At 51.9% G+C, this 22,429-nt stretch overlaps 1 protein-coding gene across 4 annotated transcripts; it reads right to left on the reverse strand.

The window, feature by feature from the left end:
* Nucleotides 1-22,205, reverse strand: LOC120948486 (baculoviral IAP repeat-containing protein 6). Of its 4 annotated transcripts, none has more exons than XM_040364863.2 (21): nucleotides 21,737-22,205; nucleotides 20,661-21,019; nucleotides 17,727-20,547; nucleotides 17,403-17,629; nucleotides 17,104-17,325; nucleotides 16,195-16,383; nucleotides 15,306-15,792; nucleotides 13,313-15,234; nucleotides 12,437-13,229; nucleotides 11,989-12,368; nucleotides 10,837-11,893; nucleotides 10,054-10,756; nucleotides 9,724-9,967; nucleotides 5,688-9,638; nucleotides 5,446-5,612; nucleotides 4,603-5,376; nucleotides 4,273-4,515; nucleotides 4,021-4,201; nucleotides 3,743-3,926; nucleotides 3,411-3,655; nucleotides 1-3,328 (listed from the first exon to the last, which is right to left on the reverse strand). In XM_040364863.2, exons 2-21 carry the CDS (start codon nucleotides 20,845-20,847, stop codon nucleotides 1,632-1,634), a joined length of 16,674 nt encoding a protein of 5,557 aa, XP_040220797.2. In that variant the 5' UTR covers nucleotides 20,848-21,019; nucleotides 21,737-22,205; the 3' UTR covers nucleotides 1-1,631. The 4 variants fall into 4 exon arrangements, with proteins under 4 accessions (XP_040220797.2, XP_040220798.2, XP_040220802.2 ...); XM_040364864.2 differs by lacking the exon at nucleotides 21,737-22,205 and adding an exon at nucleotides 21,115-21,299; XM_040364868.2 differs by lacking the exon at nucleotides 16,195-16,383 and having other exon boundaries at nucleotides 17,116-17,325.
* Nucleotides 22,206-22,429: the final 224 nt, after the last annotated feature.

Below are 22,429 nucleotides of genomic sequence, written 5' to 3' on the forward strand. Positions count from 1 at the left end.
GACAGTTTATTTAAATTACATTTATTACTGCGTGTGTTGTTGTTGTTGTTGTTTTTTTCCATTAATTAATTACTTATTTATCGGATTTCATGTACTTGAACCCCTCCTCTATATATAGAGCATCCTTCCAACTGTGTTTCGTCGTAAAAGGGAGCGATTTTTTTTTGTTTCTGTCGCAAACCCGTATTTCATATCCGATTTGATGGAAACACACTGCTGCGGCGAGATGCTGCTGCTGCTGCTGCTGCTGTTGTCTGATTCTTTTCATATGTAGAGCATCTATCGGGTCAAATGTTGTTGGATAAATGTTAGTTGAAGTAGTTCAAGTCTTCGTTCCCAGTGATTTATTCCCTGATCAACGCGCGTCGTGCTTCGTTCACACCCCCCCAGAACAGAACGACGACAGACAACCAAAAGGAGTCATGCGATACGCCGGTTAAGTAGGTAAGTTTACGCTCTCAAAGCAGAGAGAGAGAGAACAGACAACAGGAAGAAATTGAATGTGTGTTACACACGAATATAATGAGTGAAATAAAAAAGTCCTAATTGCAAATAAAACTGATTATTACACTTATTGACCATACTTCGTATTGCTGCTGTACATATACATTTGGGAACTGAACGAGGGATTATTGGTGGCGATTGGTGATTTATATCCTGTGGCCATCGGCTTTCAGCAACTGCTAAACAATACATATAGGGATACAAAATGATACAAATGAAAGTGTGTTGCTAGCAAAGCAGAAATAATAAAACAAAAAATCCTTCAACAGTCCGCCAATCCGCCGGTTTCCCCAAACGAACGGCGCGCTAAGCTAATCCGAAAGCTCATCGATAAAACCTACATTGTTTCATTGCAATTCGTTCGAAACCCAGAACAAAAACAACATCTTCCTCTCTATCAACAACATCAGGTAAGGTGGTAAAAGCTGTGTACGGACCTGTCGCTATAAAAGTAAGATACTCAAGAGATACAGGAGCTATTAAATGTGATTAATCTACGGGGTTGGTTTGTTTTGTTTCTGTGTTTAATCTATGGCTCTTTTGAAATGGGGTGTGTTTTGTTGCTTTATCTTATAAATAAACAAACTCAAAGAATAGATCCATTCCCTCCTTCGCCTTTCCGTTGCCGTTCAATTGCCTGCACATCACCACCTTCTTCAGTATTTCTCATTTTCATTCCTAATCCTGTACGCTGTCGGCAACCCCTTATTCGTCTGAGATCGAAAGCTCATCTGGTATGTCCGCCTCTGCGCATTGATAGCATATCTAATTATATCACATCACTGCACGCAATTTGCTACGATCCATACCCATACAGTTCACAGCAAAAGCTTTCGCGCCTAAACACATACCACACAACACGGGGTTTGAATGTTCTATACTATATACCACCGACCTGTAGCCTGTTTCCTGCTTCCAACGTACTACTGCTGCTGCTAGGGTTCTCTCCGTGACTTATTTTCACCATATGAACGGGGAATACATGTATGTTATAGCTATGTTCCTTAGTATATCCTTACCCCGGAACATAAGTTTATGAAGAAATGTGGAAATTATAGTACGTTAAGGAATAGAACGAATGTACAACGATGGTGTGTGTTTGCCACCCTCGGCTTACTTCACTCACCCTAAACCAGCGACAGGGCCATCTCTTCCAGCGAAAGATCGGCCTCATCGTCTAGGGATTCGTGCACGCTGCTACTAATTGGCTTCTCGTTACTGTTGATACTACTAATGTCGTCCGTCGTGCTGGCCATTTGGTTGGAGCCGGCCGTCTCCTCGGACAAACAGCCGGTCACGGCAGCCGACGATTCGCTGGTGCTATTGTCCACGGAGCTGGCGGACACACCGGTGCACACGATGCTGCTGCCGCCGCTCGACGACGATTCGCTGCAGTCTCCACCGCCCGTACCCGAAGCTCCGGATGGAGCGGTACTTTCGCTGCACTGCTCCTCGGAATGGTCGCTGAACACGACGGCAACTTCCTCGGTCATCATCTCACCCGTCTCATGACCACCACTGTCAGTCTCGTGACCATCGCGTACTCCTCCTCCTCCCGCTACCTTAACCGCTTCTGCCTCATCCTCTAGGCTTGCCGACAGTCCGTCCGTTTGAAGAAGGGCGCTACCGCCACTGTCGGAACCGTCCGCACCGTCCGTTGCGAGGCTATCGGCCACATTGGCATTGGTGGTGGCAGTAGCAGCAGCGGCTTGCTGGCTATGCACCGATGAGTTCGATGACGACGACGACGAAGTAGACGAAGAGGACGACGACGAGGAAGAAGAGGACGAAGACGACGACGTCGACGAAGAGGACGAAGAGCAGGATGAAGAGGAATGCATCATTGAACCGGAGGGACAGGTGAGAAGCGCCGCACCGCTAGACGACACCGTCGCAGCGTTCCCGGCGGTGGTCGTGCTGGTCGCAGCAGTGGAAGGTGTTGTGGGCGTAACGTTACTGCCAGCGTTGAACGGGAAGTCCGCCTCCTCCAGCCCTTCCGGTGGCGTCAGCTTGGCAAGCTCCTCGCGCAGCTGTCGGTACTGGCGGCGCAATACCATGGCGTTGAATGATATCGTTCGGCCGGTTCGCTCGTGCTGCAACGGATGGCTCAGCTCGGCGATCCATTCCTCGATCTGGTTGCAGATCTCGTTGCGCTTCAGCCAGAAGTGCGCGTGTATGACGTCCTGGAAGCAGGGGCACGGATGGCGCAGCTGCTCCAGCATCGCGTACCGCACGCACGCCTGATAGATGTTACTGTTGTACTCCCGGGAGCTGTGCGTGCCGGTTGGTGTGCCACGGCTACGCTCGAAACCCGGCTCGTTGAAGTACGGCTCGGGCACCAGGATAAGACTCTGAATGGATACCAGCACCTGCAGGAAGCTGGACGTGTGCGCGTTCCACTTCTCCTCCGGCCGCCCGTGCCATGTGTTCAGCACGGATAAGCAAACCTTGCCATCGTTGTACAGATTTGGATTGAAGCGGACCGTGTTGCGACCGGTCGTTTCGAGGTTGATCATCATCGGGGAGTTGGGATAGTCCGGTGGGAAGTACACGTCGAATTCGAAGCACCCATTCGCGTACGGCGTTTCGGCCGGTCCGGTAATCAGCACTTTCATGATGTCCAGCCGATCCGTATCGCATCGTACGAACACCGAGCTGCTGTACGACAGGGGCAGGCTGGTGGAAAGGGTCACCGTTTCCTGCGCCAACCGCTTCACGCGCCCCGGATGGCCACGGTCGCCCGCCATCCGTACGTTCGTTTCGAAGTGGTGTGAAATCGTAAAGCGATAGCCATTTTCGGACTCCGCAATCATCTCGTAAGTGTCTGTAAAAGCACAAACAAAAACACCGCGTTCAGTTTTCGGTCGCAAACTAAACGTACTACATTAGCGTTTTGCTTTTCTTACCGAACTGCAGCGCTTTCATTATCTCCAAATACTTGTCTTCGACGGACTTGGTGATTGGACGCGGGATCAGCTGCTTTTCCTCTTCCTCGGCCGCGTTTGTGATGTCAATGTTGGTTGCATTCTGTACCAGCAACGACGTCAGCTGGATATCATGCATCATCAGCGCCAACCCTTCATCGTCGCCATCGTCCAAGCTGACGATAATTTTTTGCGTCTGCCCTTTCAGGTTTGACTTCTTGTTAACCCTAATTGGCGCAAGAAAGGTTGAACAGCGAACAGGTTAACAAATTACCCACAACAGCACAATCACACAAGCACAAGCGTGTACTTACTTCAACCGACTAGCATAAGTATCCACACAAGCCTTCATGTTTGACAGCAGCCCTGCAATAGATAGTTTACCCTCGCTGGCACTCTTGTTCACCAGCAGCATCGCTAGCTGATTGGAAACGGAGATGGCTCGCAGCAGCTGCAAAATTGCACGATACAGTGGAATATGCCGCGTAATGTCCAACACTGAAAGGAAGAAACAACATTATTGGTTAACTACCACCTATATCCCGTGGTGGCCGCTGTGCTAGAAGCCGTCGTAATCGTGCGCTGCGCTCACCTGAATCGTTGCGCAAGTAGGAACTTAGGGCGGGAATGAGACAGCTTTGCTGGATGAGATCAAGGAAGATGGGTGGAAGTTCACCGACCGATTCGAACGAATCCTTGAAGTTGTGCAATTCTTCCGTGCCGGAACTGATCACGTAACTATTGCAGCCCGGATTAATGTAACTCGATAGAACCTGTGAGAAAAGGGTGGTTGCATTTAGCGAACATTGTCTAGGAAGCACGAGACAGAGCTATCGAAACATACCTGCAACAGTACGGTAACGTGTTCTTCTTCACTTTTCTGTCGCATAAGCGCCTGCTCCACGTTCCACGACTGTTGGGTGGAGCCGGTACCGAATCCGGTTCCCTTCGCCCAGTACATATGTCCTTTATCGTCAGCATTCAGCTGGTCCTCGGTATTGTTAGCCGTAGCGTTGCCAGTCATAGTGGAGGACGATTTGTTAGTGCCAGTGCCGGTAGATATTCCTTGATACATTGTGTCGAACACCTTTAAAGGAGGATATTTAAATTTGATAAATGTTTTCCTTTAAAAACGCTTCCCGTTATATCGAACCTGGATGCATTTTTTACTTACATTATTGGCCGTACTGGTGCCAGCGCTTGTTCCGGCTTGCCCAGAAGCAGCGCCAGCTGTTCGTACGGAACACCCGCTGCCATTATGGTGCGTAAAGATGCTGAGACAGTTCAACACGAGATGTATTGCACCAACTTCAATCACCATGCGCCGAAGCAGTACACCGTCGTCGGTGGTCAGTGGCGACGATTCCAGTAGCTGCCGGAACACCTCGAACGGCAACGTCGGCAATGTGCTGGACAGGGGCAGACTGTATATTTCATTACCCTCACCGTCACTGGTAACGCCCAGTATTAGGCGCAGCAAACACTGCGCCCGGACGGTATCGTTGAGCAACACTTCCGAGTACGCCGGAAGCTTTAGGAACAGTGCAAACGCGGCGAGCGAATGCTGCGGGATGGCCGTAATCGCTTGCGCCTTGGGTGACGATTCGGCGACGATATCATCCAAATCTTCGTAGATTTCGTCCATCTGCTCGAGCTTCACCCATTCATTGCCGGCGCCGGCACTGCCGACGCCCGCCGCTCCCGACGGGCTGCGATCCTTGTCCATGTAGTAGGCACTGGTTTTCGGCATCTCGGGATACACGGTCGGCAGGTAGTGGGCTAGCAGCGAGAGACCACCGCGGCTCGAGAAGATTTGCAATGGTGAGGGCAGGGGCAAAAACTCCGTCGCGCGCATGTAGGCAGACGATCCAGGCCCGGACGACGAGGACATGGAGGAAGATTCCCCACTGGACGGTGCATCGGTAGCTGGTCGATTCTTTGAGTCGATCTTTAAGAAAGAAGTTAAGCAATTAAACCCCGAATAGAAAGCCACTAGTTCAAGATCAATAAAACTTACCAAGTTCAGATTGATGCACGGTATCGAAAGCGATATGCCGGCAGATTTTAGCATTGTCAGCAGTTGGGAGATGGTTGTGTCGCTTGTTATTATTACTTCCGGCACGGCCGAGTGCGTTAGGAACAGACCATCCGGTACGGAGAGCTTAGCATCATCCATCTTCATCTCTGTAAGCATTCAACAAACAAAATGATTTAATTCGCCAATTCACAACAGGACACACAATTAACGCCGAAACTTACTGAACATTGAAAGCAAATCCTTCCGGCGCATGGTTGTTGCTTGATTTTTCGCCTCCTTCAGCCGTTTGTCCTTGGCCGTTACCCCAGCCGCAACGCTGAGAAACTCAAGCCCGATGCCCAGCTCCCATAGTTCACTGTCTCGGCAGCCCTGTGCGCTGCTAGAAGAGCCTGCCCCGGCGGAAGATACCATCGCTCCGCTACCGCCGCCACCTACATTCGTGACCAGTGTGGACACGCCACCACCGGTTAGCATCGATAGATCACTTCCGATCCCCCCACCACTACTGCCTGCAGCTGTAGCCGATGAGCTTCCTCCAGCAGCGGAGGCTGCCGTTGCAACAGCCACACCCGCAGGTTGTGATGCAGTGGCCACCGACGTGGCTGCAGGTACAGCAGAGGGCAAGATGGGCTGATAAACTGCCGCCGCACACTGGTCCAGTATGTCCTGACATTTGGCATTCGTGCTCAGCTGGAACAGCATCAGGTGCGCGTTGGGCCGCTTCGACGGATGGTTGGCGATGGAGTTGTACAGTCCACCGGCGCCCGTACCGCTTACTTCCTTGCTCTGCAGCAATGGTAAATCGCTGCGCACCGCCACCATTATCTTTTCGCTTTCGAGCAAAATTTGCAACACCAGCCGTCGGGTGAACCCGGAAATGCAGCTCCGTAACAGAGGTGGAGCGGACGTGGTGGGCGGCGCTGCACCATCGGTTGGACCGCCGTGCATCGCCTCCTCCGTCGGATCAGATTTGCGTATCACGGAAATGAGGTTAATTGTCAGCACTTCCTGATTCTTGGGATGGCATGTCGTGGCACGCGACAGGAACTTGATGAAGCACTCCTCCAGCTCCAGACAGGACTGGGTCGTTATGTCGCGCGTCACGTTAGCGAGCTGGCTATTGCACAGAAGCAGCAGCAAGGGTTCCCAGAATATGGCGCCTTCGTGGCTGCCCAACCAATCGCGCATGTGCCCCTCGGAGCACATTTCCGTGAAGAAGGCCAGAATTTCCGTCACCTTGTGGATGTTAACCATCGGGTGAAGTTTAGCACTTTCGGTCGATTCACTGCCGCTCCACTTGTCGGCATCCGTTAGACAAGCCCCCTCCGTCGAGCCAGCGCCAGCAGACGAAGCGGCGGCACCGGATTGACTAGTGCCGCTAGCTGCTGCTCTCACGGTTCCGCGCCTCATTCGCTCGACATAGTTCGTGGCACGACGGCAAAATTCCAGGATGACGGAATTCAGCAGTTTCGGCAGGCCGGAATCAATCAGCTGCTGTATGGCCAACGGGGACTGGCTGGCCATGGCAATCGTTGCCAGCTGGCTGGAGGACAAATCCAAGGAAGCAATATCCTCTATCACAAGATGGCTGTACCATTCCGTGGTGTCGGACTCCTCCTGCTTGCTGTCGTCCGTGCGCCGTTCGCCATCCTTTCGATCGTCCGAAATCGACGCCGTCAGATCGGTGGACAAGTTCGGCACCAGTACGCCCATGCGCCGCAGCAGCATGGTGAAAAACTCCGGCCGGATGCAGCAAACAGAGCAGAGCAGCGCATCGATCGCTTTCTTCAACGGCCCGGCACCGGCACCACCCTCGTGCTGTTCCAGCTCCTGTACCCAGCTGAACAGCACATCGAACAGCTCGCGCGAGACCATGTCCAGCAGTTCCGGAATCAGATCCGTCGCGAAAGCTTGCCACAGTATGGCTGCCAGACAGCGCACAAACCCACTGTACGGATTGGTGGCGTGAAGGGCCAATCGGTGTTGATTGATCGTACTCGTTCCTCCCGCGGCCATACTCTGCCGGTAGCGCTCGTACAACGTCAGCACCCACTCCAGCATGGCCTGCAGCCTGTCGCGCGTGTGTTCGTTCTGCATCGTGCACAACTGATACAGCAGGTCCGAGATGGAATCGTTCGAGAGCTGGAACGTCTGGGGTATGCTTTGGCGCAGCAGTGTGTTGATCAGCCGCAGACCCATTTCGCGACTGTGCAGCCCCAGCTTCAGCAGCACGGTTTCCAGATTTTGCAGCGTGTCGTTCGGACTGTTCGGGGCAATGTTGAGCAGCGCGCAACAAGCCTCCATGAAGCCAGTCACTTCATTCGCGGCATCGATCACACGATTCGCCAGCTGCTGGTCGGCGTAGTATATAGTCACTCCGAAACACTGCGTCAGCACACGCAGCCACCCGAGGCTGGTGCGTGCTGCACCGGCCATACGATCGTCGTCGCCTCCGGCACCTCCCAGCCCGACGCCGGCGTCCATATCGCCCAAACCAAATGCCTTCCGGTAGCTGACGCTGTTGCACAAATCGTTCGATGGTTTCAGATTACCGCCCGATCCCGATGCGCCGTTAAACGCTACCATGGGGCAGCTGGGCCAGTTTTGCATCGGGCTACCGCCAAAACCGGACGGTCCCGGTTGTGTCAGCTCGCCGAACGTGGTCGTGCCCAGGATGGATATTTGCGTCAGTCCAATGTTCATCGAATCGCGAGGCCGGTACAGCCGTATGATCACGCTGGTCGCAATCTCTGGCTGGGCAAAGCGCAACCGAATGCACGTCATACCCACGGTCGAGATGGGCTGCGTAATCGGTATCGGGCCGAGGATACTGTCCCGCGTCACCTCGATTGCCACCGCCGAAGGGCAGGTGGCAAGCGTGGCAAGATGCGGCTGCAGCTGCACCTCCTTCAGCAGGACCGCCGTTGGGAGTGTGATCGTGAGATCGACATTCGACTCGTTGGGATAGAACAGGTAGCTCCACGCTGGGTTCCTAGCCCGGCGATGGGAAGCGATCGGTGTCTGGATCAACACGTCCGCCGCCTGCACCGACTGATTGTCCGACGTAATGGTGGAATAGGGAGCGAAGTTGATCAGACCCTCCTCGTTGCGAGGTGTCGCCACGATCGGGGTGCTCTTCTTCGACGAGCTTCCGCCACCGTTGCCGCCCGCCATTCCACTTCCTCCGGCACCGCCCGTGCCGTGCAAACCGACGGATGATTTCGACAAACGCTGCATTATCATCGACACCAGGCTCGGCTGTGTGTTGATGAGCGCTCGATTGCTGCGGACCAAACTTTCGCACAGCACCTGTATGCCGCCGAGCTCGGTGAAGATGGCAACCGACGGGGGCGTACCGAGCACCTTCAGGATGAACCACAAGAAAGGCTCGGAAAGGTGCAGCTTAGGCATTGCGTGTCTCGCGTTGGATGCGTTATTGATGTACTCGAACAGGGGTTTCACTATCAGCTCATTCTGCGACGCGGTACGGCTTAGGTATAGCAGCAGCTGAAAGACCGCATCCGCCACGGTACACAACTCCGGGTACGTATTGCGCAGGTTTTTCACACTTCCACTATCAGCCCCATTGCCATAGCTAACCGTGGACGCTACGAGCATTGTCAAAGATGAATGACTGCAGTGCGAAAGCGTGCTCAGCAATCGATTCATCGTTGGCGAATGCTGCAACACGGTGTCAGCGAAGCACGGTACCTTCGGGCGGGTTTCACCACTTCCCGACGCTGCGCTACCGCTGTTGACACCGGCTCCGGAACCGTTTCCAGCACTTGCGCCCCCAGAACCACCGGTGTGCTGTTGTTCAGCTTTGATCTCATCTGTCTGACTCTCGCTGGACGTGTTCAGGTTGTCCACACCGGCGCCAGCTTGCACACTAGCTGAGGCGGTATCTTCGGCCGTACTGCCACCATCCGCTCCAGTGCTGACGTGGGGGTTTTTCGTGTTCACGAGTATCGACGCCAGCTTTAGCAAATCGACCAACAGCGAACTGTCGGTGGCGGTTTTACACGCGCGATTCGATTCCGCGTTGAATACGGTTGCAAAGAGGCTACTAAAACGCATCCCTCCACCCAGCATGCCACCCGAGTTGTTCGATTCAACCGTTTTCTGGCAGTATAGCTTCTCCACATTCACTACATTGTTGTACACGAGATGGGCTGTGAGGAAAGGAGAAAGAAGTTTCATTAGCGTCTAGGAAAAAGAATCAGTTACAAAAAAAAACAAGCATCAGCGGTTACTTACAAACACACTCGATGATGCTCATTGCGATGCCCAAATCGCTCTTGTTGAAGGGGACGTTAAGCAGCTCCTTTATCATTTGACTCTGTGCATCGATGGGACCCTGCTGGTTGGCAATCGCACCGCCGAATTGCACCAAATGCAACGTTACCCTAAGTAGTGTTTGTTTCAGCTCCTCGCCGACATTGCACCGGATTTCCAGCCAAATGAATAGCTCCACCACAAGCTTACACACCGTTGGTCCAGCCTGCAAAGGGTAGACGGCAATGTTTTAGTTTGAAATTTGGAACAATTATTAGATTTCTGGTGACGAATTCGATCAAATCGACTTACGTAACGACTGCTACCACCATCCATGGAAATCAACGATTGATCAGCGCCGGAGAAAAAGCGCAAAAGCATCTTCTCGAAGTTTTCATCTTGCACTATCATGGTTCCCATGCGGCGGAAATGATTATCGCTACTCGAAGCCATATTATCGAAACAGTCTGCTTCGAAGTGCGGTTTGCACGCCAAAATCAGACAGTGAAATCCGAGACACCAGGCCCGCAGCTTAATGTTCGGATGTGACGCAAGCGCTTTGAGCAGCCCCTTCACCGCCCGATCACCGAACGGGATACGCGGAAATGAGTAAGGGTTCAATCCGGTCGAACAGCTTCCAGGAATATTCTCCAGCGTCTCGCCGTTCAGCGTCAGCCAGAGCTGGAGGATTTTCTCCAGATTTAGCCATGAATCCAGTTGGTGCAGGTCGGAAAGGATGTTGTCGAACACCTCGGTTAGCATTACGTTCGTTTCCATCCCCTGCAGGTATTCCGGTCCCGACCACACGTCCGTGATCGTGTCCGGCCAGGGTGGCAACGAATCGGACGGTTGTCCCGCCGAAGCGCCAATACCGAGCAGCTCGGGCATCATGGCAACGTGCGGTAAGCTCGTGATCAGATTGAAGGCAGAGCGAGTCGTTAAGCGGCGTAACACTATTTCCACATTCGTATCCAGTCCCATTTCCAGCCGCGCGTCCATTGCCACAGAAACCGGTCTAGAACAAAAGAAAAGAGATGGAACCGGTTCAATTATAAGTACGAAAAGCTCCACCAACATTTTCACACATGAACTCACTTGTTTGTGATGCTGTATTTGCTAGAGAATGATGCAAACGCGCCAATATCACGCCTGTGGAAGCGTTTTTCTCGTGCCGAAAATATTTCGTCGATTATTAGTATTTCCTCCATTTCCGGATCATCGCATTCCACCACCGAGGGTAGCTGACTTTTCGCCACATCGGCGTAGCTCAGATCGCACGACACATGATGTGCCGTGCTCTGCAGTGGATGCTGCTGTTTGTACGGTACTTCCGCCGGTGGTCGCATCGAGTGCAGTGTCGCATTTGATCCAGTTGAGTGTGCGGAAGCCGCCGCACCGGCAGCTCCGTCGTCGTTCGGTGAGTCGGAGGTGTCGTTTTCATCGTCCTTGAAGCTTTTGTCCGCTTCCAACACATCCTGCAGCAGACAGGTGATGGCATGCACTGCCCACGGTTGCTGCTGATTCTCCCATACCGCAATCCTGATCAGCTGCAGCAGCTGGTTCGTGGTGATGATCTTCGACAGCTGCAGTGCTGGCCGGCAGGCCAACACGAGCCGCGCAACAATTTTGCATGTGATTAGGAACAGGTCCATGTTGCAGGTAAAGTCCATGCTGAGCAGCAACCCAATAAGGCCACGAATCACCACGATAATTTTACCGATTTTCATTGACTTTAGGCCCGCATCGAAAGGAGTTTCTCCGTCGGCCGTGTCACCCGCTCCCTTAGAAGCGGACATTCCATGGCCCATCACTGTATCGCTGGAGGTGTCTCTTATCGTGCGTTCGCCGCCAATGTTAACAAACTTGCCCACACCCTTCGAGCCAGAAGACAACAGTTGGGTCATATTGCTGGCGGTAGACGAAGTGGCGTGCATGCCGCCGCCCGATGATGACGACATTGCACTGCTGCCGTCCTGTCCCGCCGTCTCGTTCTTACTCAGCGAGGACGGTACCATAATCGAGTTACCAATCTCTTTCATTTTGCTGTTTATCTCATTGATGTAATCGCCAAGGCTTTGCTTTATGTTCACGGTCAGCTTCTTCAGTTGGTTTTCTTGCTGTTTTAATGCCATCTCCAGCTTTGATGAAGCGCCTGAAGGAAAGAAAAAAAGCGTCAAGTTACAATACGACAAGGTGTCGACGACTGGACACGTCAAAATTAAGCAAACAAACTACACCAAACCATACCTCCTCCTGTGAGTGAGCTGTACTGCTTTGTCTGAATTAGCCGCTTCTTGAAGGATCGGGTCAACGTGCGTAAACCACTGTTGTTGATGTTCATACGTGCCTTAACCATATCGGTCTCTCCAGACATGAAATCCCATCGCATATTGTTCTGATCCTTTCTACCCTCCGTTCCATCGTCCAGACACACGGACAAAAACAGCAATATCCAGCCAATCAGATTTAAGTCCGTACTGCACCAGATACTCATACCGGACGCGCCACTAGTGGCCAGCGGCGCAAGCAGTGTTGCCAGACTGCGCAAGATCGCATCAATCACGGTCGTGCGACTACGGCCAATAGCGATACTTCGCCGTCCCAAGTAGGTGAGCAGTAGAAATACGCTGAAAAAAAAAAAGGAAGACCTGATGTGAGCCATTGCGCAACAGCAATTCAATCACTTATTGCTTACCGGTCCTGCGGGAAAATGCGATCGTTTTGTGAAGAATATAGCGTCAAAAATTTATCCGCAAGAAAATCGCCCCACCACGACTCGAGACAGCACATCCGAACCAGCATGGAGCAGGTGGCAAGTTGAGTGTGCGCGTCGCCCGCAATGACCATCGTATCAAACAGCAAGTTGCACATGTCTTGGCTAATATGTTGTACTTGCTGCTGCTGCTGCTGCTGCTGTTGCTGCTGCTGTTGTTCGATCATTGCCAAACCAGGCATACTGCCGTACGTTGTTACCAGCTGTAGTACCACCTCTATCAAACACTCGCTCATGATACGCAGCTTGTCGGTGTAGATCGAGCTCAGATCATCGCCCGGCTTCAGCGGGGTAGGCTGGGTTGGCAGCATTAGCTGTGCCAACGTCGGGTGCTTCAGATCAACCGACGGTCTTATGCGGTCGATCACACGACGAATTACGTTCAGCTGATGCTGGAATCCGATGCACTCTTCGTATGCTGCCGTCACCTTGGCGCACTCGGCCGGAACACTGCTACCAGCAGGCATGGTGGTGTTGATATACGTTCCATACCCGTCCGAACCCAGCGCCCCTCCAAACGACGTGTCCTTCATACGGTTCAGGAATGCTTGCATGTGGGCAATGTTGGAAGCGTCGCTGTTGAAGTACGGCACGAGCAGATCCATCAGCTTGCTGCTGGCCAAACAGTAACGGCAATGCACGTCCTCGTACAAGGCTTTCAAAATTTTTATTTGTGTCTGCACATTGGTTTTCCTTTTCTGCAGGAATTTCATCACTGAAAACAGAACAAAGATAAACAAAAGCATGTGTTAATTTCTTTCCGATGCACTACGAACAGCGATGATGCGCGTGGCTTACCTGGATCAGCGTACGCCTCACGGTCGAGAATGACGATGTGACCGTAGAACGAACCCATCGGTATGCGGCACCGCGTAGCCGTCATCCCGTAGCGTCCAGTAATGGTGATCTTAAGATACCGACAGATGGGAGGCGGCTGCAGATCGCTCAGCACGAGCGTGCGCGAATGTATGTCCTGCGAAACGACCAGCCGCACGCTGTCCGCTTCCTCCTCAAAGCACCAAACGTCGATCGAGAGCGACGCCAGGTCCGAATGGGCAGGTATGATAACGTCCGTCAGCATGATCGGTGCGCCGAAATCCAGCGTAACGTATCGTATGGCCGATGAATGCATCCGCTCGACCACGATCGTTTGCTTCGGCGGACTGGCCAGCAGCTTGTGCCACGGCAGCCCGCCCGACTGATCGGCCGCATATTCCGCTTCGGCACTTTTATCTTCAAAGTATTCCTGTATCTTGTTGTCCAGCAGTGAGGTGAGCGGCCCCTGCTGTAGATCCAGATTGGCATCGTTTGCAGTGAACGAAACGCCCTTCGAAGAGCGTGGCCCGTCGGCAACGGTGTTGCTTGCTGTTACATGGGCGGCAGCCGACTCTGACGCAGCCGTGTCCGTTATTATCAGCGTCGGATTGAACATGTCACAGGACAGATCATCCACGTACATGTCGTCGAACGTTTCAAGCTCTTTTGCCATCTCGCTATCACTGCTGCCGATGTTGATGGCGTGCGGTTTGGCGTGGCTATCTGTGCTGGTCTGCTGCAGATAGGTAGGAAATCCAATCGTGTCGGCGGACGAATTCCCGGCCGATTTTAGCTTGTGCTTCTGGAGAGCGGAAAAGAAGATCTTATCTACCAGAACGTTTTTCACATTGTTCATCATTCCGTCGGCCAGATTTTCCTTCACCAGCTCGATGGATTGCATTAACTCTTTCTTAGACACATCGACGCTGCTGCTGGTGCTGCTGCCTCCGCCAGTAGCTTTGCCATGGTTGCTGCTATTGTTGGCTTGCTGCTGATCGGCTTCCGCATACGAAACGATCATCGTATCAACGTGCTCCCCTTGTCCACTTCCACCGTCCACCTTCACGGTAAAGGCACCGGTACCGACCGAATTCTCTAGCACAAATTCGTCGATCAAAATGTTGGCGGTGCTCACGGGTTCAATCGTTATGCCATTGCCGGTTCCAGTCGCTGGACCGCCGAACCCGTTCACATTGCTGGTGGTGGTAGCGGCGGTAGCAGTCGTGGTGGTAGTGTTGCCATTCGCATCCACGTTTTCCAACCTGGTAGCATCCGATGTGGCGCAGCACGAATAGTGCAGCGGTTCCACTTCAAGCAGTCCCACAAAGTGTGAACCAATGCTCCGGTTGCGCAGCTGATCAAACAAACACTTCAGGTCGGCCCCATCCGCAAAGCACATAAGCCGCAGATCTATGGATGACGGGCCGGACAGTACCGAAGAGCCCAGGGTTCCGCCCGCACTTCCACCCGCACTTTTGCCGGCATTTGTGCAGCCAGCGCTACTGCTGCCCCCGTTCATGCTAAGCCCGTTTGTTGACGGCCCACACCCGAACGGATACGCAACACCCCCACCGAAAGCTACCCGTCCATCCATCAGCTGAGCGTCGAACACTTCCGAATCGAACGGTGAACCATGCAGACCAAAGCGGGTCCGCAGCAGGGCCGTGTATGGGTTGTTCCGTTTCTGCAGCTCCTCTGCTACCGACTTCAGCAGGGTCAGGCAATGATCCGCAATGGATAGATGGTTTTCCGCCAGGGTCGTTCCCGATATGAGCAGCGCGAACCAACGCAAAGCCCCGGCATTGTTGCAGTTCACTACGTCTGGCAGGCATTTGATAATGGCATCATTCAACGTTTGCTCGAACGCGTTGCACACGTTTTTGTCGACCATGTTTTGGGCTCCCCTGCGGAACAACAAAATACAAACAATAATAAATCCAATGCCACTTTCTCCTTCCCCTCCGCATATACTTACTCCAGTGCCAGAGAAATAAACTTCACGCATTTGTGTGCAATGCTGCGGTTCGCCAGCACGATGCAGTGACGAATCGTCTGCTCGAGATGCTTCTCGATGATCTGCACGCATTCGGTCTGTTGGATGTTCAGATCGGTTGACGCCACCTTTCGCAGCTCGGTCGGCGCGGCACGCTTGGCGAACGGGTTCTTTGGATAGCGATAACGCATCATACGTATCGTGACGATCCAGATCAGTATGTCGATGGCAAGATTCTGCTGCATGATGATTGTATTCTCCCCAGGCGATATGGTGCCATTTTCTTGCCCACTACCATCATCGACGAGTTCCGCTGTTTCCGCCGTGCTCTGATGAAGCAGCCCCAACAAGTTCTCTAGCAGCATATTGGAGTCGAGCATTGCCAATCGTTGGGCACGTTCCTGTTCCACTTTGTACAGCTGCCGGGTGGCTCGTACCGTTATCGAAATTTCGTTTAACCAATCACATCCTGGGCGGAGAAAAAGAGAGTGTAAAAATAGTTCCATTTCGTTAAAGCATTTCCTTTCCCGAGCCTTCAACATCTTTATAAACTACTTAAAACCTTCGCCGTTGAATCTAATCTAACTGTAAATAAGTGTTATCTTTGCAACCAAAAAAAAAAACACATTGAGCGTACAATAAAACTAAGATTAATGCCTGCTTTTAAACAAAGGAACACAATTTGCAACGTTTTATGTTTGCATTTGAAACCCTTTTCACTCGTTAGTTCATAAGACGAAACGAAATTGCTCTCCCCGTCGGGCAAGGTGATTGCGACTATCCATAAAATAATAGTTAATTAAAAACAGAACTACAACAAACGTAACGAAATGATGGTAGCACCGAACAGGCTTATCGGTTCAAAATTTACCTATGTAGAAATCATTTGCTCTTGTTTTCATTGCCGCTGCGGACCCAGCCGGCGACGGCACGGGGTAAATCGTCAACGACCCGTCCTTACCGACTTGCACAGCGCCACCGGGCGGCGCATTTGGTGGTATCGAGATATTCGACAACGATGTTAGTAGAATGCTCGTAATGCCCTTCTTCCGCACCGGCACTGCAGGGGAGGAAGGCGACACACCGAGCGGTATTATTTCGGCACAGTTCACGTTTGTATAGTCATACGTTCGTGTTATAGGTTAGACCGAAGGCACGTGTAGCATGTAGATTTTGTTCCATTCGCGATTATGTGACGCAAGTTGTCCCATTGGTGAATTGTAATGAAATGGTAATGAATTTCAATATATGATATCAATACAGAGACCATCGGTTAGTAACATTAGTGTGTAGCCTTAAAATTAAGCACAAAGGCGAGAATTAATAACAAATAATGATTGCATTACCTACACATTATTATATCATCACTAGACATAAAAACTCTTATATGGATTGTGTCAAGGAAGAACCGGTTGATACAATTATGAACTTACTTCTCTTTTGCCAAACTTCAATTGCATACATAAATGAGTACATTCATAGTGTTCCTCACAGTTTGGGGCCTAATGTTTGAATGCTATGATAGAAATATGCTAAATTATACCCCGAGAAACGGGTGGAGATGGTAATTAAATTACAAAACTAGTTTGTTCGGGAATGATACAATGATGAACATAAATGATAAAACAATAAGAAAAGAAAACAGGATGAGATATTCAATGTAACCAAACATAACCTATGTAACACCAAACAAGAGCGTATTGGAGGGAAAAAAAACACCCAACGTTGTTCTGTACCCTAAGCCAACTTTTCCCTACACCCGTTCCGTTTGTTTGCTTACCTCTAGTTTTACCTTGTCCATCCTTCGACAGATCCGTCATCGTTTTGATGTGCAGCAAGTAGTTGCGGCCTTTCGATTTCAGCAGCTTCGGGCTGGTAAGCGTTACACAGCCACCCTGTTCGCTCAGATCCATGCAAGAGGCCAGTTCGATCGGTCCGACTACAATCTCGGCATTTCGAGCCTGCAAGTACTCTTCGCTAAGCACCGGATTCTCGACAAAATCTGCAATAAAAAGCACAACAACCAGCAGCATTAGACTATAAGAATGCGAAAAGCGACGACAGGACATCAACACTTACGTTTGCCTTCGCCGGCACCGATGTTGAAGTTGATGGACTCATCGACCCGATTGATCGACTGGGTTTTACGGCGCGTGCACAGACCCATCGACTTTTGTTTCAGCAGCGTCACCTGTATTGCAGGCGAGTTAGCGCACGGTTGATAGAGAGAAAATTTAAAATCGATATGACCGAGCGAGGTGCATTTGGGTAGGTTAAGCTCGATCAGATGTTCATCCCAGGTAGAACTGTTTCGATGGAAGGAGCAAAAAAAGATGGAGCAAATAGATATTATTTCAATGAATGGTCATTATCAATCTCCACCACACTTCATTCAATACTTACGCATCATTGTGCAATCGCCACGTTTTCGTCAGATGTGTATCGTCTCCGGGGCGCAGGTGCTGCGGGTTTCGCCGTTGCTTTTGGGCTTGCTCCAATTCGTTCCAACAGGCAGGCACCTCAGCGGAATAAGGCGTTAACAGCTCACTGAACAGTGTAAACGTGTGGAGCATCTTCAGATTGTTCACATTGCCGATATCCTTGCGGAAAGCTAGCAACCAGTCGAGTCCCACGCCATCAGGATGATGTTGCGATTGTTGCTGCTGTTGCTGCTGCTGCTGCTGCTGGGTTTGTGTTCGCTGTGCAGTTCCCGTTGATCCGGCATTGCTTTGCTTTTCTTCTGCTCCTGCCGTCGATGCAGCGGTTACGTTATCGATATCATCCATAGACTGAACGCCATCCGCGCGAGCAGTGCCGCCGCACGGTACGTCAGTCGCATCTATGGCCGCCGGTGACGGTACAACGATCTCCTCGTCTCGTTCGTCACTCGAGTCCGCGTCCAGATCGTAGAACGAGTAGAAATGCAGGCAACCCTTGGCCGTGCAACCGCACAGCCGCTCCAAACTTTTGCAGTACGTCACCGACACGAACCGATCGTCCTTTACCGACGCTTCCGATATGATGCCGAGCGTTTTGAGCGACACAATGCGCAGCTTGCCGTCGGCGCAGGTCATCACGAAGATTCCTTGCTCCGTTTCCGGCCCACCGAAGTGCCGCCCAGTGCCGTCACACTTTGGCAGCATCGTAATTTCTAACGGCACCTGCTCCTGCTTCAGGCACGTGGTCAGCGGATCGTCCAGACGCACCAGCCCATCCTCGTTCAGAAAGTACAGGAACAAAATGGCATACCAGCGCGGGCCCGCAGATTCCGCGCCGTCCGTCGTTTGCTTCTGCTGTTCGTCAGCTTCGTCGGCCGCATTGGCGGTTGGCACGCCGGACTCCTTAGCAGTGGGTGCATCTTTGGCCGCCGTGCTTGCATCGTACTTAACCACTACCAGCAAATATTTATTATCGCTGGAAGGAACCGTGTCCGAGATGTAGTAATGATCGTACGAGTCGATCAGTATTGGCGGCAGCTCAATGTACTGCAGCGGTATGCAATAAATGGCCTCTTTCTCACTGCTACTACTTCCACCTCCTCCATCGTCTCCGGCCCCTCCACCACCTCCACCATCGCCACCGCTTTCTCCAGCGATGCCTCCGCTACCAGCGGTACTACTGCCAATACCCGTGGCCAGCGCATCCGTCACGATGTTCATCGAGGTGGATGGCAGCGTCGTGTGTGGCATCGTGTCCGCCGGTGCCAGTGCGCTCACGTCGCTGCTATCGTTTTCACTAACATCGGCGTACTGTTTCTTTTTCGCTTTGTTTGACTTTTGCGTTATTAGCTTGTGCTTTGCGCTCTTCAGCTCGTCCATCAGCAGGTTGGTTCGTTCGGACAGCAGCTTTACCGCATCATCCTCCGTGCTCTCCATGATGGTAAACAGGCTCGTCTTCTTGGCGTTGGCGCCAACGCCAGCATTCAGCGTGACGGTGGCTCCCGGTGGCAGGTTGGCCATTGCCATCGGCATACCATTGGCGACTGCCATCGGCACACCGTGCAGGATATCTTCCAGCAGCGGGTCCTCGATGTTGTATACGATCAGCAGAAGGGTCGTTTCCGGCTCGTGCTTGTACGCGTCCATATCCTCGTCGAACGGTTCGGTGCTGTTCACCCGTACGCCCGCCACAATCTTCGTGCCGAGCATTTTCGGTTTCAGCGAGAGGGAAGCGCGTCTTGGCATCAGAATCATACCGGGCGGCGTCCGGACAAAGTACGCAGCCAGCGCACTCAGCTCGATCGAGTTGACGGTCGCGGTCGGACTGATGGTGGTCGTCGTCAGTATGTCCGGATGCAGCTTCACCTGAAACTCGTGCACCTTGGTCAGCTGCCGCTCGATGTTCCACACCGTCACGTCGCCGGACGGATTGCCGGTGCAAAAGACAACGCCACGATCGCCGGACGAGATCAAGCTAAAGCCGCCCGTTGCGATGGCCGGACTGGTCGCGTACGTCACCGACAGTGGAACGTTCTGCGTGAACTCGCCCTTCACGAACGGACACTCGGGCGAGTGGCGCTCGTGTTCGCTCCACGGCTCGTCCGTCTTCTCCCAGCACACCAGACACACGGTGCAGGTGAAGCACATCGCCCGATCCTTGTTGCCATTCTCGCCCGGCTGATGGTAAAACCCGGCCTGGGCCATCTGATCCGGCAGCACCCATTTGTAGTCCATGTGCGGCCACGCCTCGAACGTTTGGCGCCGGGCGGCCTCCGAGTACATCTGAAACCGTTGCACCGATTTGGCGGACTCGGTGACCCGTGCTCCGCGCAGCAAATCGGTCAACCGTTCGTTGATCGCCGAGGCAATCGCCATCGCCGGTATGTGTTGGTCGAGCCGGCGCAGCTGCATCACCACACCGCTCGCCACCATGCGGAGCGAGGAGTGCGGCAACTCCAGACACACTGTCTCCCACTTCTGGGCCTTAATGCCGCGCTTCGAGTGGGCCTGCGCTTCGCCGATCTTTTGCGTCAGCTCGTTCGTAACGTCGCTCATGTTCTCCAGCCCATGCTCCTCCAGGTTCTGCAGACACTGCAAAAACAGCAGCGCCTCCGAGAGCAGTAACTCCAACCGCACGCGGTCGTCGGTCGAGGTGACGGGTGCCTGCAGGATCGTATCGAGCAGCAGAACGCCGTTGTAATCGCCGCGCATGCAAATATTGCGCCCGTTCCAAATCAACATCTTATCCTGCTGGGGCAAGTATCGGCATCGCACTGTGTTAAGATCTGTTGGGAAGGAAACAGGGGGGGAGGAGAGAAAAAAACACGCACAATCAGTGACACACCTACGACGCGCCCGGAGCACTATCATCGTCGACACGGAGGATGTTAACCCGTACCCGATATTCTGTAGCTTTGCAGTATGACACCGGAGTTGACGTCCAGCAGCTTCACCTCGCCGTTGCTTCCGACGACGAGAATCACGTTCAAATACGGATGGTATGTGATCGAACGCGACTCTGCGTCCACGTTCAGGTAGCCGTCCTCCTTCAACCACTGGTCGTCGCTGCTGCTGCTGCTTGCCATGATGGGTTATGTTGTTTTTTTTTTTGGATCTTCTGTTGCTACGTAATTCTAACCTAATAAAGAGCGGGATGTCTGTGGCGGTTTTGACACCCGCCCGCTACACACCCGATGACTAACGATTAATCAGTTAACTATTCCGGCGTCGTGTTGTTTGGTAGACTACTTGGAGAACCTACGAAATGGGAAAAGGAGAAAAAATAGAACATGAAAGGAACTGATTAGATTGTTTAGGGGGAAAACAGGCAGCTGCTACGGCTATCTTCCCACTTCCAAAAGCTGCTATTACAATCCAGGCAATGCACAGAAGTGTACACTCTCATGGCGTTGTGTGAAATTTCTTGTAATCCATATTCGCTCTCCAACTACGCGAATGTGCCCGTGTCACCACAATGGTGCAACGCACGGACAGGTAAAGATAACCCCGAATCACACAGCTTCGCACGGCTATTTGAAGCAATCTGTCAAACGATGACATTTGCACTCCCCTTCTTCTCCCCTTCTGCTGCCCGATCCTATGCAAAAGGGCACGGAGGGACGGAGTTACAAATCGCTGTGGCGTGCGATGTTGCCTTTTTTTCTTCTTCCACCTCCCCCGTCACTAGCCAACTTCGATGGAAAAATGTCGCTAGGCAGAATGCACCTTGTCTTATTAGTCATGTGCTTTTTAAGCAACCGTTTAGCAACCCAAAAATAGCCTGTTGGACATTATTGCATATCGCGCCTACAATTTTAATGTTCAGCAAAAATTATGGTCTCGTCAATAATAAAACCACAACCGAGAGAGGCCCCAAATCATGCACGGACAAGATCTTTCACGAAACAGCATCTCCTCTTCCTCTACCTTCCTCTACCTCTGCGGTGGAGTTACGCAGAAAAAAACGGCACTTACACATTTTGCACACACCAATGGGTCGTTGATCACACTACACACACCACTGTTCTCCCATGAAAAGGGAAGAGATTTATCACCAAACACCAAAAAAAAAAACCGCGCCGAAATGCTTTCGCGACACTGAAGCACAGCCAATTTTCTGCAACTCTCCAGGTTCGACGAATTCAAGGGAGGAGAAAAAAAAGAACAACGGCAAAGAAACTGCTGCTAGCTCCGTCGTTGTCGTCGTCGTTGTCGTCGTCGTCGCTCTGGTTCACATCACCGAAAGGGAGCGAACGCAGTTTTGGTACCCTTTTATTCGCGTCGATCGCAACTGGCCGGACGACAGATTTCGGCTTCCGGTCGCTTTTAGAGTAACTTCCACCGAACACAACGTTTGCAGCGAATGCTTTTCACCATGAAAAAACTAACTTTTTACAGGACGAGAAAAATAAGTGATCCAGACCAGACGAAATCTTTTGTGTGTGTAAGTATGTGTGTGTGTGTGTGTGTGGTTTTATCATTCTTGTGAAAGTTCGGGAGAGATCAGATGGGAAAGAACAGCACATTGACAGTTGGCAAGGGACTCTACTGTAGCTCGTGATTCGTTTGTTGTTGTGCCCGTTTCTCAGCAATTCTTTAGTTTCAAAGTTCACAATGGTATTTGTTTTTTTAGCAAATATTTTAAGTAGCTTATAAATTAGGTACAAC

This window comes from Anopheles coluzzii, chromosome 2 (assembly GCF_943734685.1).
Source record: "Anopheles coluzzii chromosome 2, AcolN3, whole genome shotgun sequence".
Taxonomy (NCBI): Eukaryota; Metazoa; Arthropoda; class Insecta; order Diptera; family Culicidae; genus Anopheles; species Anopheles coluzzii.